The sequence below is a fragment of the Cajanus cajan genome, chromosome 2 (assembly GCF_000230855.2).
Source record: "Cajanus cajan strain Asha chromosome 2, NIPB_CcT2T_4, whole genome shotgun sequence".
In the NCBI taxonomy this organism is placed as follows: domain Eukaryota; kingdom Viridiplantae; phylum Streptophyta; class Magnoliopsida; order Fabales; family Fabaceae; genus Cajanus; species Cajanus cajan.
Window position 1 is genome coordinate 73,526,871 of NC_138518.1, and position 15,214 is coordinate 73,542,084.

A 15,214-nucleotide genomic window follows, 5' to 3' on the forward strand; every position below is an offset into this window, starting at 1 on the left:
CCAAACTATCCTTGCCTAACATGGTTGAGACAAAGAGTCTCCCATTCTTGCACTTGGCATGACAATCCCCCACACCCGATCCCAATTAGACATAGAGTCTCTACCTAATTCATATGTGGTGCCACTCTCTTGATGTTCGACGTCGATTTAAGAAGTTTTTGATGATTTTCTCTTCTCATGTCTGACGCCATTCAACTTAATGCCTGACATGACCAAGTTAGAGATGGTTCTCTCTCTTCATATCCTACACTACCAATCCTACGTTCGACATGAGAGACAAAACACCCCTAATTCAAATCACATCCGACGCTTTGAAGGCGTACTTGACGCCATACCAATTTTTGCACTTGTATAGAAACTCAATTTGTTCGAATGCACTAGAAATTTGATTTGCCTAAATGCACCTAAAACTCATAAATTTACCACATGCAATAAATATACCAACCTATATGCAACATATATAATTCCTTTTCATCATCAAAAACAACTTGCGGCCACTTCAAAACAAGAATCATCAAATTTTATTCAACACCTCCTAGGAGCCAAAGACCTAAATCAATTTATAATCTTTGTTCAATCAATCAAAATAGCTAATAATAGATTAATTCATAATAATCAACCAACACAATCCAACCATAAGCAAACACAAAGCTTTTTCCTTACATTTAATCGATATGAATCAATAAAAGGAGAAGTGAAGAATGAAATTGTATAACTCTGATTGGGTGTTCTTGGTTCCACAAACTTTGAATCACTAATTTAATTGAAGGAAAAGTTCTAGATGAATCAGAGACATGAATGAATGAAAAGGGTTTCCCAAGCTCCAAAATCATTTTCTTCAACTTCTCTATAGGTTTTTTTATAACATAATTTTATAAAATTTACTTCTTAAGAAAAATCTTATATATCTTTATTTTAACTGACCTAACTAACTCTAATTCAATCTAACTCAATGATAACTTTACTTTTAGGAGTCCTTTGACCCTTAAAGTTATAAATCAACAACAATAACAACTTAAAATTAATCATAAAATTTAATCATATAATTAAGTTAAAATATCCCAAAATATATAGTTTTACATTCAACATTATTACTTTTCATTGAAATTGTTTTTATTAACACTATCACCCTTGTTACCTCCACAACTAATCATGACACCAATGTTTCTATTGACGCTGTTACAACAACTACTTCCATTATTCCTATAATTATTAACATTACTATCAATGCAATACTATCATAATTTTTATTATTGTTGTTAGTGTCATTGTTACCACATAACACTACCATTATCATATTTAATATAAACTGTATTAATTATACTGTTTATTATAGATCAAACAATATATTAAATAAAAAATTGTTTTATAATTTAAATATTTGTTTTATGTTGTAAATTGGTGTGTCAAATATACTTATTAATTTACGTCACATCTGCCATCGTCCTTTTTTGGTAATTACACAAAAAAAAGAGGGCTCTTAAAAAAAAGAAAAGACTTTAAAAAAGGAGTCTTAAATGTGCATTTAGTTAGAGTGAAAGTGAAAAAACAAAAAAGAGTTGGAAGTATTATGATTTATGAGGAAGTGACATCGTAATCCAACGTGGCATATGAAGCCACGTGGCGTGGACCCAGATGTAAACTTGGTCCTCCCTCGCACTGGCGCTCGTACGTTCTCTTTCTTATCGGCGTAGTAGCCAAACCAATCTCCTCCTTCTTCTTCGCTTCACAACAACCTATCAACAAAAACAACCTCTCTCTCTCTTCAACTTCTTTCTCTTTCTCTTTCTCCACCGCTCAGACAAGCACTCACTGAATCATAAACTGCTCAACCTCCTAGACTATACACACACACAATTTTCCCGCAAAATACAGAAAGGAAGAAGAACAAGGTCCGATAACCATAACAAAAAGCGCATGACGACGCCGTTGGACGGAGGAGGAGTGGCCGTGCTCTCGAATTCCGTCAACAAGGTCGACTCCTCCTCGGCTCTCAATGGTTGCCTCAAGTGCTCGAAACCGGAGTCGCCAATTTTGATTTTCTTATTCTTTCACAAAGCGATTCGGAATGAGCTTGACACGCTGCACCGGTTGGCCGTCGCATTCGCCACCGGCAACCGCTCCGATATTAAGCCTCTCTCCGAGCGCTACCATTTCCTCAGCTCCATGTACAGGCACCACTGCAATGCGGAAGACGAGGTGCTAATCTGCGTTCACCTTTGCATTTTCGGAGTTTGTTCCTTGTTAAATCGTGTAACCTAGTTCCCCGTTGTGAGAGAAACGGCGTAGGCAGTGAAGATTTTATGGATGGTTGCGTTTTCAATGACGAAAGGAAATGGCACTTTTATTTTTCTTTTCTCTCTGTCATTTCCTCTCGATAAATTTAGGTCAAACTTTGATACTCGCTAACTAGCTTGAATATGGTTCAACGGGAGCGATTTTCGAATCGCTGCTCAGATTTTGCTTCTCTCTTTTCGATTATTTTTTATATACGGAAGCATCGTTCAGGTGCGGCAAAGTATTTTAGAATTGGAGCAGTGGATAGGATTTCCTTAATCGCAGTGGTGATTTCTGATCAAGTAGATACTTTTTGGTTCTCATTTTTTTAAACTGTGTTTGATAAGGTGTTGGATATGAAATCCGGATACTGCTCCTTTCCTGGTTTATTCCCGTAAGAATGTCAATGCAGATGTTGTGTTTATACTATGTACTTTGTGTGAAAAGCTAAGTAAAAATCTCTTAGTTTGTGCCATTACAATCTGTTTGGTTACATGTTTAGAAGAGAGTTTCTTTATTGAAAATAAGAAACATTTTTCAATAGAGAAGCTCTTCTAAGCTTCTATCCAAACATACTCTAAATATCTACTCAGAATAAAACTGATTGAATGTTATGAACCAGAAAAATGTAGAAAGACGAGATTGACTGCTAATGCCGATGCTAATTCATTACTAAACTGAGCTTTTATAAGCTGGTGAGCTAATATAGTTAGCAAACAGCTTCTATTGCATAAACTTATTTCATTTTCTTCTGGTGCATTCATCACTACTGTCGGTCCTTCAACACATTTATTTTTATAAATTGTTTAGATGGCAAGGCTTTGTTTCCAAATTTATCAGAGCTTCCTATAGGTTTCTTGATAGAGTTCCATGACTGCCTTTTCTTTTATAATGTCAAGAATATATGCTTTTGTCATGCATCTTTCATACTTTCCCCAAAGCATTTTTTTTATCAATTTGGCTTTATCACTCCTTATCTTCTGCTTTGTTTCAAATAATCTGATGGAAATATATATTCTGGAAATGTAGGTGATTTTTCCAGCTCTTGACATACGTGTGAAGAATGTAGCACAGACATATTCTCTTGAACACAAGGGTGAAAGCAACCTTTTTGATCATCTATTTAAGCTTTTAAATTCTTCCATCAGTAGTGATGAAAGTTTTCCAAGGGAGTTAGCATCCAGCACAGGAGCCTTGCAGACATCAGTGAGTCAACACATGGCAAAGGAAGAGGAGCAGGTATAAGTTTATTTAATAGCTCTTACCTTGTATTTACTTGGGCTCATACAATGAGATAAATATAAAGTAATGGTATTTCCTCTCAACAGGATAGAATTATTATTATTGATAAAACAAAAAATTTTAAAGATGAAGGAGAGATAATTACAAAAGAGTTTGGAGAGTAAACAGACTTCCATATTATAAAAAAGAATTGCTAATATTAGTTATTAGAAGTGCCAAAGTGGCTAATGCGGTGGAACTGTACAACTATAGAAGTGATATTAGTTTTTGATGTTTACTAATTGATTTAAGCTTCGCTGACTCCATGGGTTAAGTATTATTGTGGAGTACTTTTAGTGCAACCATATGGGCTTGGTCTAGTAATTAAACTAGAGTAATCAATAAGTCCTGGAATGATCAATTAAGTTGATTAGGGTTTTATATGTTAGAAATTATCATTTTATCTAACTTGAAAATTATTAGTGAAGCATGCAAGATGATATTTAATGTCTTTCTGTCAAAAACCATAGAAAGAATCATGAAAATTAATTTTCTCAGGATCATAAGATTGCATCAGTTGTTGAGGATTTAACGAATGGATAAATAGATGTTATTAAATTTAGTTGAATATTATTTAAATTAAATAATTAACCCTAATTAATAAAATTAAAGTTTTTTGTTTAATTTATCAAAGAAAAAACTTAATTATGAACAAGAATGGAAGAGTATATAGAATGATCTAGCATTCTAAGTGCCAGTGCCTCAGACATACTTCTTTTTTTTTGGATAATATTGTCCTGGTTGATGAATCCAGAGGAGTAAGTTATAAATTTCATTTACGTAGAAAGGCTGTGGAACTGAAGAGTTTTTCCTGGTAAGATAGGAGTAAGACAGAGGTGTGGTGAACAGGTTCAGTAAGACTGGTGTTAGCAATGTTCTGTAGGTTAAAACTAGGATCACATCTTACCCTGAATTGCACTGGTTAGGTAGGCATGGACTCTTCCTACAAAGTGATGGGGATATTGAATAGAATTGTTGTTTGGTAAATCATGGTGAATTTTCTATAAAGTTCAATTTTAGTAGAAAGTGAGAAAGGTGGGGAGAAAAAATATGAAACTTTTGCTTTAAATAGAAATTGATTACTTTGATATCAAGTTTGAGTAGCATTTGTTTTGAACTAGTTTTTGACTCAAAAAGCCATCAAATAAGAACTAGTTTGTTAAAACTGAGTGCCAAACAAACAAATAATATTTCTAAGCTGGTCTTATTGTATCTAGTTATTTGGTTTTCGTAGGTTGGCAAAGAACTCCTCTATTTACCTAGAAAAACAAATCAAAATGCAGCCCTCCAGTTTGTCCTGATTGTCACAGTGGTTATTCTAATGAGAGTACAAGACCCTTAGCTGACCATTATAAAGATGCTGAGAAGACGAGCCAATCTTGTATATGTGGAATTGTGGACATTTATCTTTAAAAATGTGAGTACATTTATGCATAATAAGTAACCAAAAAGTAAAAACAAAAATATTTTTGTAATTTAGGAATTTAGTTATGACTTTTGATAGTTTTTAGAGTCACTAATTGAATAGCTAAAGAAGGAAGAAAAAAGCTACCTAATTTTTTTTATTTTTTATTTTCTGGATGGGGTGAGGGGGAGGAAGTTAAGATATTATTAAGAAGAAGAAAGATAAGTACAAGTTGGGGTAGGATAAGACATCCCTCTAAATCACTAAAATTTAAAAATAAAAAAAAAATCTTTCCTACTTAACAATGCACATTCAGATCCCTCTATGATCCCTGTAGAGAATATTGTATGTTAGATCCAGATCACTGAATGAATTATGTATAAAGATTATATCAAATGATCTTAATTGGTATGTCAATTTAGGGTTATAAAATTTTTATCTGGCTTTGTCCACTTTAGCTTCTTGTGTCCTTTGGTTAATTGGTTCTTTCTGTCACACCGACTTACTGATCTTATCATGGCATTTAATAATTTCTAGGAAACTTATGCCTTATGTGTCACAGTATATACGTGACACTTAATAATACATGTTTATGTTTTTATTTCATTTCCAATTTTATGTAATAGATGATGACTAATGAATGGTGAGGTGTCATTGAGGTTGTTAGAATTTGCTTTTTTTTCTGTCAAGCAATTGTAACAAATGAGGTACTATTTCAGCCTGTGGGCCAAGGAAAATCAATACATCATCATTCAGTAATATTTTGTCTCCTTCTTTGAAAAAATTCTCTCTGCAATATTTCTGCTCCTTACAACGGTTTCCATTCTTACATTGGAATCCCTGTTCTGAGCAAGGATAATTCTCGGTATACATCCCTGAATATCCAAACGGTCCCATTATGGCAAAGTTTCTTTTCTCCTTTTTTCAATTATTATGACTTATATATGAAAAGTTATCCAGAATGTTCAACTATTTCTGTGCCCAGCCAAACAAGATAACTTCTTTTGACTTACCTTGCTTTTTGACTTGACCCTGGGAGTTGTGGGTTGTCTCATTAGTTACCCTGCCAGATGAAAGTGATAGCTGCATTGAATTGGGGCTCAGGGTTCCATTGGCCCACTTGCATTAAAATATTTGTATTATTAAACCATTAAGGTGATATTAGTAAATATATTTATTGCTACACTTATCATCACCTTTGGAAGTTTCTTAGGAAATTGGGTATTTCGAATATCATGTTAATCAATTATCAATCACACATTGTTTATTGAAAAATTATTATTGTTATTAACTTAATTGTTTAATGGTTACTTCGTAAAATTATAAGAAACCTTAATACTTATCTATAAATTTTTAAACTGTTAACATTTTAGCCTGATAAATGAGTACTTTGCATACAAATTACTGCTAACATTGAACACAAGAAACCATTACAAAAATGTTCACGCAGGGTAAATTATTGTGACTGTTTGATGGGTTAATATGTACACAGAAGGTTTTCTTTTATGATGTTATTTCCTGTGATTAATTAACTGGGTTCAAATGTACTGAGAAGCCCTTTTAATTAACGGGTGATATACTAGCTGGGTAGCATATAATCAAGTTTTACTGCTAGTTTCTTTTAAGGAAGTTTGCTTATACAGATATATTTGTTTATAAGCTGGTGTCGTAAAGGATGATTCTTGCAGTAACATTTTGTCATGGCCATGTAGTTGAAAGGCTAAATGATTTTTGCTTGGGGATGTTTCTGACTTTTTTGTTTGTCGAGTGATATCAGGTATTTCCTTTGCTTATTGAGAAGTTCTCTCTTGAGGAACAGGCATCCTTAGTTTGGCAGTTTCTTTGTAGTATTCCTGTTAATATGATGGCTGAATTTCTACCGTGGCTTTCAACATCTATATCACCTGATGAATCTCAGGATTTGCGAAATTGCTTAATCAATATAGTGCCACAGGAAAAGCTTCTTCAGAAGGTGTGGTTTTCAAATGCTGGTTTAGAGCATCGTTGTTTCCTTTTCTTTGTTATTGATTTTGAATGCGTTGAAGCTGATGATGATATTTATTGTTAACTGAATACAAATAAGGAGATTCGACATTAGGAAGAATAAGAGAGTGTATCTGGAATTAGAGCCTTAAACTGCTATTAATAGAAATAATGAAAGCTGTTATTTATAGAAATAATGGGATAATTGTAATAACTGTTAGTTGGTTGCAGTACAGAGACAGTAGTTATAAGGCAGCAGGAGAGGGTGAATTGTTTTTGAGGAAAAGTGAGAGAAGAGGCCAGGTCTCTCAAATACCTAAGTGAGGGAAAGAATCCTTGTCTGTACTACTTGTGTTCTTGATCTTGGAATTCTTGACACTATTGCAGAGATTGATTGCTTGCAACAAAGATTACTTGTCTATCTCATTTTCTGGTCCATTTCTATTATTTATATTCATTTTATATGTAACTGTAATATATCTTATCATATTCTTGCTTATTGAAGGTTGTTTTCACCTGGATGGAAGGAAGTAGTGTTAACACAGTTGAAAGTTGTGTAGATCATTGTAAAGTTCGATGTAGTTCTAGGTCATTAACCAATCAGGTTGAGAAAGTAAACTGTGTTTGTGAATCCATGACGACTGGAAAAAGGAAATATTCTGGATCTATGATAGATGTTTCTGATACCACTGGAACACATCCCATAGATGAAATATTGTTCTGGCATAATGCAATAAAAAAAGAGTTAAGTGAGATAGCAGTGGAGGCCAGAAAGATACAAAACTCTGGAGATTTTACTAATCTATCTGCCTTTAACGAAAGATTTCAATTCATAGCTGAAGTTTGCATATTTCACAGGTATAACCTTAATTTAGTACGTTTTATCAATATTTGTCTAGTGGAAGTATCATATATTTCTTCCATTAAACAATTCCATACTTAATTTATCATAAGATGAACCTTTATTATCTGAAACATTGACTGTTTATTTCTATAAATGCAGTATTGCAGAGGACAAGGTTATTTTTCCAGCAGTAGATGGAGAATTTTCTTTCTTTCAGGAGCATGTTGAAGAAGAAAGCCAATTTAATGACTTCCGGCATTTGATAGAAAGTATTCAAAGTGAAGGAGCATCATCTAATTCAGATGTCGAATTTTATTCCAAGTTATGTACCCATGCTGATCATATAATGGAAACCATACAGGGGCATTTCCATAATGAAGAAGTTCAGGTAGGCCATCATTGCTCATGTGATAATCTTTTTCAGTGACTAGTGTGAGATAAGAGTGTGTTTAGCAATTTCAATTTTAACTACAACAAGGGTAATTTATTTGTTGCTGGGATTTGAATGCCATATATGCATAAGTTGATAAATGTGGTAATTGTTGTATCTATTTAGTTAATTAATTTTTATCAGAGAGAAACATTAACATGAGAAGTTTTGTATAAGGAATTTGCGACTAAGATCTCTTTTAATCTATTAAAGTGTTCTTAATCCCTCTCATCCATAGGTTCTTCCACTTGCAAGAAAGCACTTTAGCTTTAGAAGGCAATGTGAACTTCTGTATCAAAGCTTATGCATGATGCCTCTGAAATTGATTGAGCGAGTCCTGCCATGGTTGGTAGGATCTTTAACTGAAGATGAAGCAAAGATGTTTCAGAGAAATATGCAGTTGGCAGGTTCTATGTCTCTTCAAACTTGCCTTTTGAAAGGAATTATACCTCTAAGAACTTTATCTGTGTAATCTATATTTGACAATTTATCAATATATTTCAGCTCCAGCTACAGATTCTGCTTTAGTCACACTCTTCTGTGGATGGGCTTGCAAGGTTCGCAGTGAAGGTCTGTGTTTGTCTTCAGGTGCACCAGGTTGTTGTCCTGCTCAAAGACTTTCTGATATTGAAGAAAATATTGGTCGGCCATCCTGTGCTTGTACATCTGCATTATCTAATAGACATTGCTCAGTATTAGATGAATCAGGTGGGAACAAAAGACCAGTCAAGCGAAACATATTGGAGTTGCACAAAAATGAAGATGTACCTGGAACTTTAGAGACAGAAAGTATTCAGAAACAATGTTGTGGTGCTCATTCTTGTTGTGTGCCAGGTTTAGGAGTAAGTAGTAACAATTTAGGGCTGAGTTCTCTTTCTACAGCCAAGTCCTTACGCTCCTTGTCTTTCAACTCTTCTGCCCCATCTCTTAATTCCAGTCTTTTCGTATGGGAAACAGAGAGCAGCTCATGCAATGTTGGATCTACACAAAGACCAATTGATACCATATTTAATTTCCATAAAGCTATACGCAAAGACTTGGAGTATCTAGACGTTGAATCTGGAAAGCTGAGTGATGGTAATGAGACAATTGTTCGGCAATTTAATGGAAGATTTCGTCTTTTGTGGGGTTTGTATAGAGCTCATAGTAATGCTGAGGATGATATAGTATTTCCAGCTTTGGAATCAAAAGAGGCACTTCATAACGTGAGTCATTCGTACATGCTGGACCATAAGCAGGAAGAACAATTGTTTGAAGATATTTCCTGTGTTCTTTCAGAGTTTTCTGCCCTTTATGAAGCCTTGCAGATGACCCATATGCCAGAGGATATAAGTGAAAGTAATTTTGGAACCTCTGATGCCAATGCTAGTGATGATATCAAAAAATATAATGAACTTGCTACTAAGCTTCAGGGGATGTGTAAATCCATAAGAGTTACCCTGGATCAACATCTTTTCAGAGAAGAGTGTGAACTGTGGCCATTGTTTGGGAGACATTTCACTGTGGAAGAACAAGACAAGATAGTGGGTCGGATAATTGGAACTACAGGTGCTGAAGTTCTTCAATCAATGTTACCATGGGTAACATCTGCACTTACTCAAGATGAGCAGAATAAAATGATGGATACATGGAAGCAGGCAACTAAGAACACTATGTTCAATGAATGGCTTAGTGAATGCTGGAAAGAGAGTCTAGTGTCTATAGCACCAACAGAAACATCAGATCATAGCACTTCTCAAAGAAGTAATATGGTTTTAGTTTCATTCATCTTTTGTGGAAATTGTGGAATTGGAAATTTAATAGTATAGTGTGTTATTGTTCTTTCCTAGGTGCTGAATATCAAGAAAGCTTGGACCACAATGATCAGATGTTCAAGCCTGGTTGGAAAGACATATTCCGGATGAATCAGAATGAACTTGAGTCAGAGATCCGGAAGGTATATCGAGACTCAACTCTTGATCCAAGGAGAAAGGCATATCTTGTGCAGAATCTACTGACAAGGTTGGTTCCAGTGATCATACTTCTGGTATTATTTAATGCATGAATTTTTGACTTCTTGATTTCTTTGATTCTGTTCTCATCCATAAATAGTAGAATCTCATCAATGACTCAATAATTCTAATTCCTAATTTGTACAACCTAAATTATATACAATGAATGTCCTAATTCCTATTCATAATACATACAACATATAATAGGAAACAATAATAATGTTTAGTTCTGTTATTGACATTTAATAGGGTCACAATTTGCTGTATATTCATTTGACAGCACTTTAGCCTGTTGTCATCACAACAAGCTCCAATTATTGATTAGTTATTTTTGTCTTGTACTAGTCGATGGATAGCTTCCCAGCAGAAATTACCTAAAGCTCTATTGGAAGGATCATCTAACAGTGTAGAAATAGAAGGACACTCACCATCATTTCGGGACCCGGAGAAACATGTATTTGGGTGTGAGCACTATAAAAGAAATTGCAAGCTTCGTGCTGCATGTTGTGGCAAGTTATTTACTTGCAGATTTTGTCATGACAACGTCAGCGATCACTCAATGGATAGGTAAATTTCACGCGGCTTATCATGTCTTATACTTAATTATAGTATTTACTTCTAATCATCTGCTTGATCATTACAGAAAAGCAACATCTGAAATGATGTGTATGCGCTGCCTGAGTATACAGCCTATAGGGCCTATATGCATGACACCTTCATGTAATGGGTTTTCAATGGCAAAGTACTATTGCAATATCTGCAAATTTTTTGATGATGAAAGGTATCTTTTAGTTCTTCAGAATCCAAAATTTTTGGTATTCAAATTGCTAGAGCAAACCTTGAGATGTACATATTTATAGTTTTATACTTCTGAAAGAATCTGTAGATTAAAAATTTAGTCTGTCTATATGAATGTCTTAGCACGAAATATATCTAATTGGTTATAATTTAGTCTTTAAACTTTTCTGGTAATTGTATTTTTCCTTGCAACTTTTTTCCAACAAACTTTGCATCATTCATTTTCAGGAATGTATATCATTGCCCATTTTGCAATTTATGCCGTGTTGGCCGAGGGCTTGGAATTGATTATTTTCATTGCATGAAATGCAATTGTTGCCTGGGGCTTAAATCAGCATCTCACAAGTGCCTGGAGAAAGGTTTAGAAATGAACTGCCCAATTTGCTGTGATGACTTGTTCACTTCAAGTGCTACTGTCAGAGCTCTACCTTGCGGCCACTATATGCATTCTGCTTGCTTCCAGGTCTAGATTTCACTCCTATTTTAGGTTTTAGGTTTCAATCCCCTAACCAAGGGGCAACCTATTCTCAAGAGATGTGTATTCAATCTTATATTTTGTTATATTATGTTAGGCATACACATGTAGTCACTACACATGTCCAATCTGCAGCAAGTCATTGGGTGATATGGCAGTAAGATGATTTTCTTTCATTATTAAATCTCTCTTTTGAACTCAACTATGCCTTTATTCTCCTCATTTATGATTCTCCATAAAAACACTATTTATTGTTGCACAAAAATATGCAAAAGAAAACCAAACAGGGCCATTTGTTTTATAATGTTCTGCAATCTTTCTATACAAAGTTCTCAAGGTGAGGCAAAAAAGAAGTGTTGACAATTTGCATCGAGTTTTTCATATAATTTAGTTAAATGTAAAACTTGATTTTGCTTAGTTTGGAAAAATTAAAACTTGAGAAGTATACGCTTATTGATTGTAACAATTTCATGCATATGATGTTGCACTTTTAAAATTAGTAATTTAAGATAACTAAGAGCATAAAAATAAATAATTCCCTTTGATAAAAATAAATTCATTGAAAAGATGAGGGATATAATTAGAATATTCCTGTCAAGTCAATTGAAATGCTCAAAGAGCTACCCGACTTACTATGCTAGTTGTTTCTCTACCCACCAGGTTTACTTTGGTATGCTTGATGCCCTATTGGCTGCTGAGGAGCTTCCTGAAGAGTATAAGGACCGTTGTCAGGTGAATACTTTTGTGTCATTTGCATGTTACTCTTCACTTCATTCCTTTCGAAAGCTAATGTGGATTTTGTGAAAGGGCGTTTTGACATTTTTGTTAGACAGCAAAGAATATTTGAGATCATTGTCTGTTAAGCCAGTTTTTTAATGGCAATGCAGGACATACTCTGCCATGACTGTGATCGGAAGGGCACTTCACGCTTCCACTGGTTATATCACAAATGTGGTTTCTGTGGCTCTTACAATACCCGGGTCATCAAGTGTGAGACGTCAAATTCCAGTTGCTCTTAGTGCGCTTCCTTTGAGGGGAGGTAGACACAGTTTGTAAATACTTGTATAGCAAATTAGGAATCCAAATTTTGCCATGACTAGGAGCTCCCTTGTCGTTTCTTCTTACCTATTACATATATAATGCTAGTGAATCACAAATTTATAGACCTCTTACCTCTTGTTATGAACAGAAGCTCCTAATCAGTTTTATTGCAATTATTGTACAGATCAACTTCCTAAATTTTACCTTAAAAGAAATCCTGAATTTTTATTTATGCAACGGATATTGTTGCAGCCTCTATTCGTTTCCTTCTTTTCGTTAACTTCATTTAAGTGCACTGACTGCGCTGCACTTTTTCAAATTCCCTAGATACTGGCCAGAAGTTGTTTGAGTTCTGACTGATGAGTGGTTCATGTGCAAGCTCAAATGATATTCTGAGTTCTGTTCCCCCTCTGAATGTGTGGTAATTCTATCTATTTAGAAAGTGGTAGACTTGAAAAAATAGATAGAAGTAGACGAATGAGTGGTCAAACTCAAACTAAATCTCCAATACTCGATCAGAAGTTGTATGAACTCAATTTAAATCAGTTGCTATTTTGATTTATCAGTCATCCTGTGTCTACATTAAGCTCTAATATCCTTGAGTATTTCTTTTTTCTACTTAAAGGCATCAAAAGTGACGTGTTTATTTTCCTAAGCCATTTTGGATCATCACATTCAAATTTATCATTTGCTGTAATCTTTCTATTGTAATACACACAGTAAGTCTCGAACTCAAATTTTTACATATGAAAATATTTTGAATGGAGGGGTTTTGGGAGGAAACATTCACAAATGACAAAATTGTGATAGTCTTTTATGCGAGTGCTTCATGACTCAACTACTTATAAATCATTAGCTATTTTGTGTATTGCACAAGAAAAATGAATATCTGAGATTGCATTGCCGAAATGCTTGTTTGCGCTATATACTAGTTTGAGCTTTGGCCGATTCTTATAATATTCATGTAACTAAAATTCAATGGCACAACTTACAGGAACTGAATTCCCTCAAAAGAGCTCCAAAATAAGGACCGAAAACTGGGGGGGAAAATCATTTTATACGACTTGGTTAAATGTTTCTCTCAGGATCATTTGATGCACAAAATTTACATCGTCCGCGTTATATACTTATTCGAACTGTGATCTATACGACTTAGAACTTACAACGGCAAATCTTTTGAATATACATGTTCTCAATTTTTTTTTCTTCTTGGAAATCTTTTTCTTCTCCTTCTTGTATGAACAATTCAGAAGAAAATACTAATCTAAGAAGAAAAATATTTAATCTTAAAACACATTATAATATCTTTATTTATAAAAATGAGATATAAAATAAGATACATAAGATATCAGGTAACAAAATTAAAAAAAAAAGCAAATAAAATACAATTATACATTTGAATATTAATATTTATTCTTATCAAAATAGGTGGGAGTTAATTTTGGGATAATTTACCCGGTATATATTAATATCAATTGGAATCATACAAATTATTAAGGAATTTTGGAGATAAACACACTAAGTACTTGGTTGATTGGTCAAAATTTGTATGTTGGGTTGGAGTTTGAAAATAAAGATGCTACAAAAAAAATAGAATAACAAAACGCTATGAAAATGCATAAAAGTTTTTATGTAGTTGAATAAAAAAATAAAATAGGTATAAGATGCCCGAATTCACATGAGAATTGTGGATTGTAAATGAAGGCAATCAAGTTGAAGAAATTAAATAACTGAAAAATGACTCAATAAGGTAGATATCATACTTGTTTGAACATGTTCGTATAACAAGATCACACAAAGTTAGATTCATATTTTACTTGGAAGAGGGGGAGAAATTGAAAGGAATGAAATAAAATAAATAAGAATTGATTTGATAAAAAATATAGTAGAATTTATAATTGATTGATAAAGTAAAAATAGGTGAGAGAAATTAGTGTTTTAAAATAATAATTATATATAAAAATAAGTTATTCAATTTTTACTTATTTATTTATTATAATAATAATAATAATAATTAATTATTTAAAAATAAAAAATTAATATGTAATCGTTACATATTCGATTATGTATACACATAATCGTCATACATAAGAAAAAGTTTACAATAAACACTTAAAATATAAAAAGTTATTTATTTTATTTTAAAAAATATTTTTATAAGAAAAAAGTTTAAAAATACTCTCAATCTTTCTATCTATATCTTTAAAGCTACAAAAACTACAAAAGGAAATAGATTACTTACTTTACCAAAAAAAAAGATTACTTAAAGTCGAGAATTCTCTAACATAGGATTAATCATTTTTCTTTTCTTTTCACATTCTAAAATGGATTAAGGTAGAATATGCAAATTCCTGTAAGGGAAAGATGCCACATGGGGAAGGAAAAAGTGTAAACTAATTTTTTTCCCTTCCATTTGACATGTCTTCAGAAACTGCATTATTCTTATAGTAGCATAATATTATGTCTAAATAAAAAAATGTTAAAAATGAATGAAAATGTAGGAGGGGGTTGTGCAATATATCCCTCCATGAATGTGGTGAGAGCATTTGCCATACAAATTACGAATAAATTATTTAACGGATGAAGGATGGAAAAGCCCACCACACCACCATATGCCCTACACTACACATCACATATAATACAAAAATCTACATGGAGTCACACTATCCTACCTGCATTACAACTTTCA

General features: G+C 33.4%; 1 protein-coding gene across 3 annotated transcripts; it reads left to right on the forward strand.

Annotated features, from left to right (window-relative positions):
* The first annotated feature begins 1,669 nt into the window (after window positions 1-1,669).
* On the forward strand, window positions 1,670-12,762 carry LOC109804338 (zinc finger protein BRUTUS). 3 transcript variants are annotated; one of them, XM_020366154.3, is made up of 14 exons: window positions 1,675-2,199; window positions 3,307-3,516; window positions 6,741-6,935; window positions 7,452-7,804; window positions 7,950-8,178; window positions 8,459-8,627; window positions 8,725-9,963; window positions 10,050-10,221; window positions 10,557-10,778; window positions 10,855-10,992; window positions 11,238-11,472; window positions 11,582-11,641; window positions 12,145-12,216; window positions 12,372-12,762. In XM_020366154.3, exons 1-14 carry the CDS (start codon window positions 1,918-1,920, stop codon window positions 12,501-12,503), a joined length of 3,708 nt encoding a protein of 1,235 aa, XP_020221743.1. In that variant the 5' UTR covers window positions 1,675-1,917; the 3' UTR covers window positions 12,504-12,762. The 3 variants fall into 3 exon arrangements, with proteins under 3 accessions (XP_029128175.1, XP_020221743.1, XP_020221745.1); XM_020366156.3 differs by lacking the exon at window positions 1,675-2,199 and adding an exon at window positions 4,793-4,975 and having other exon boundaries at window positions 3,377-3,516; XM_029272342.2 differs by lacking the exon at window positions 6,741-6,935 and having other exon boundaries at window positions 1,670-2,199.
* Window positions 12,763-15,214: the final 2,452 nt, after the last annotated feature.

Bases quoted from the DNA above. Each gene is read 5' to 3' on its own strand.
- LOC109804338 (XM_020366154.3), top strand. From the start codon at position 1,918: ATGACGACGCCGTTGGACGGAGGAGGAGTGGCCGTGCTCTCGAATTCC. The intron at 7,805-7,949 runs GTATAACCTTAA...CTATAAATGCAG, and splicing joins GAAGTTTGCATATTTCACAG to TATTGCAGAGGACAAGGTTA. The intron at 10,222-10,556 runs GTTGGTTCCAGT...GTCTTGTACTAG, and splicing joins GTGCAGAATCTACTGACAAG to TCGATGGATAGCTTCCCAGC.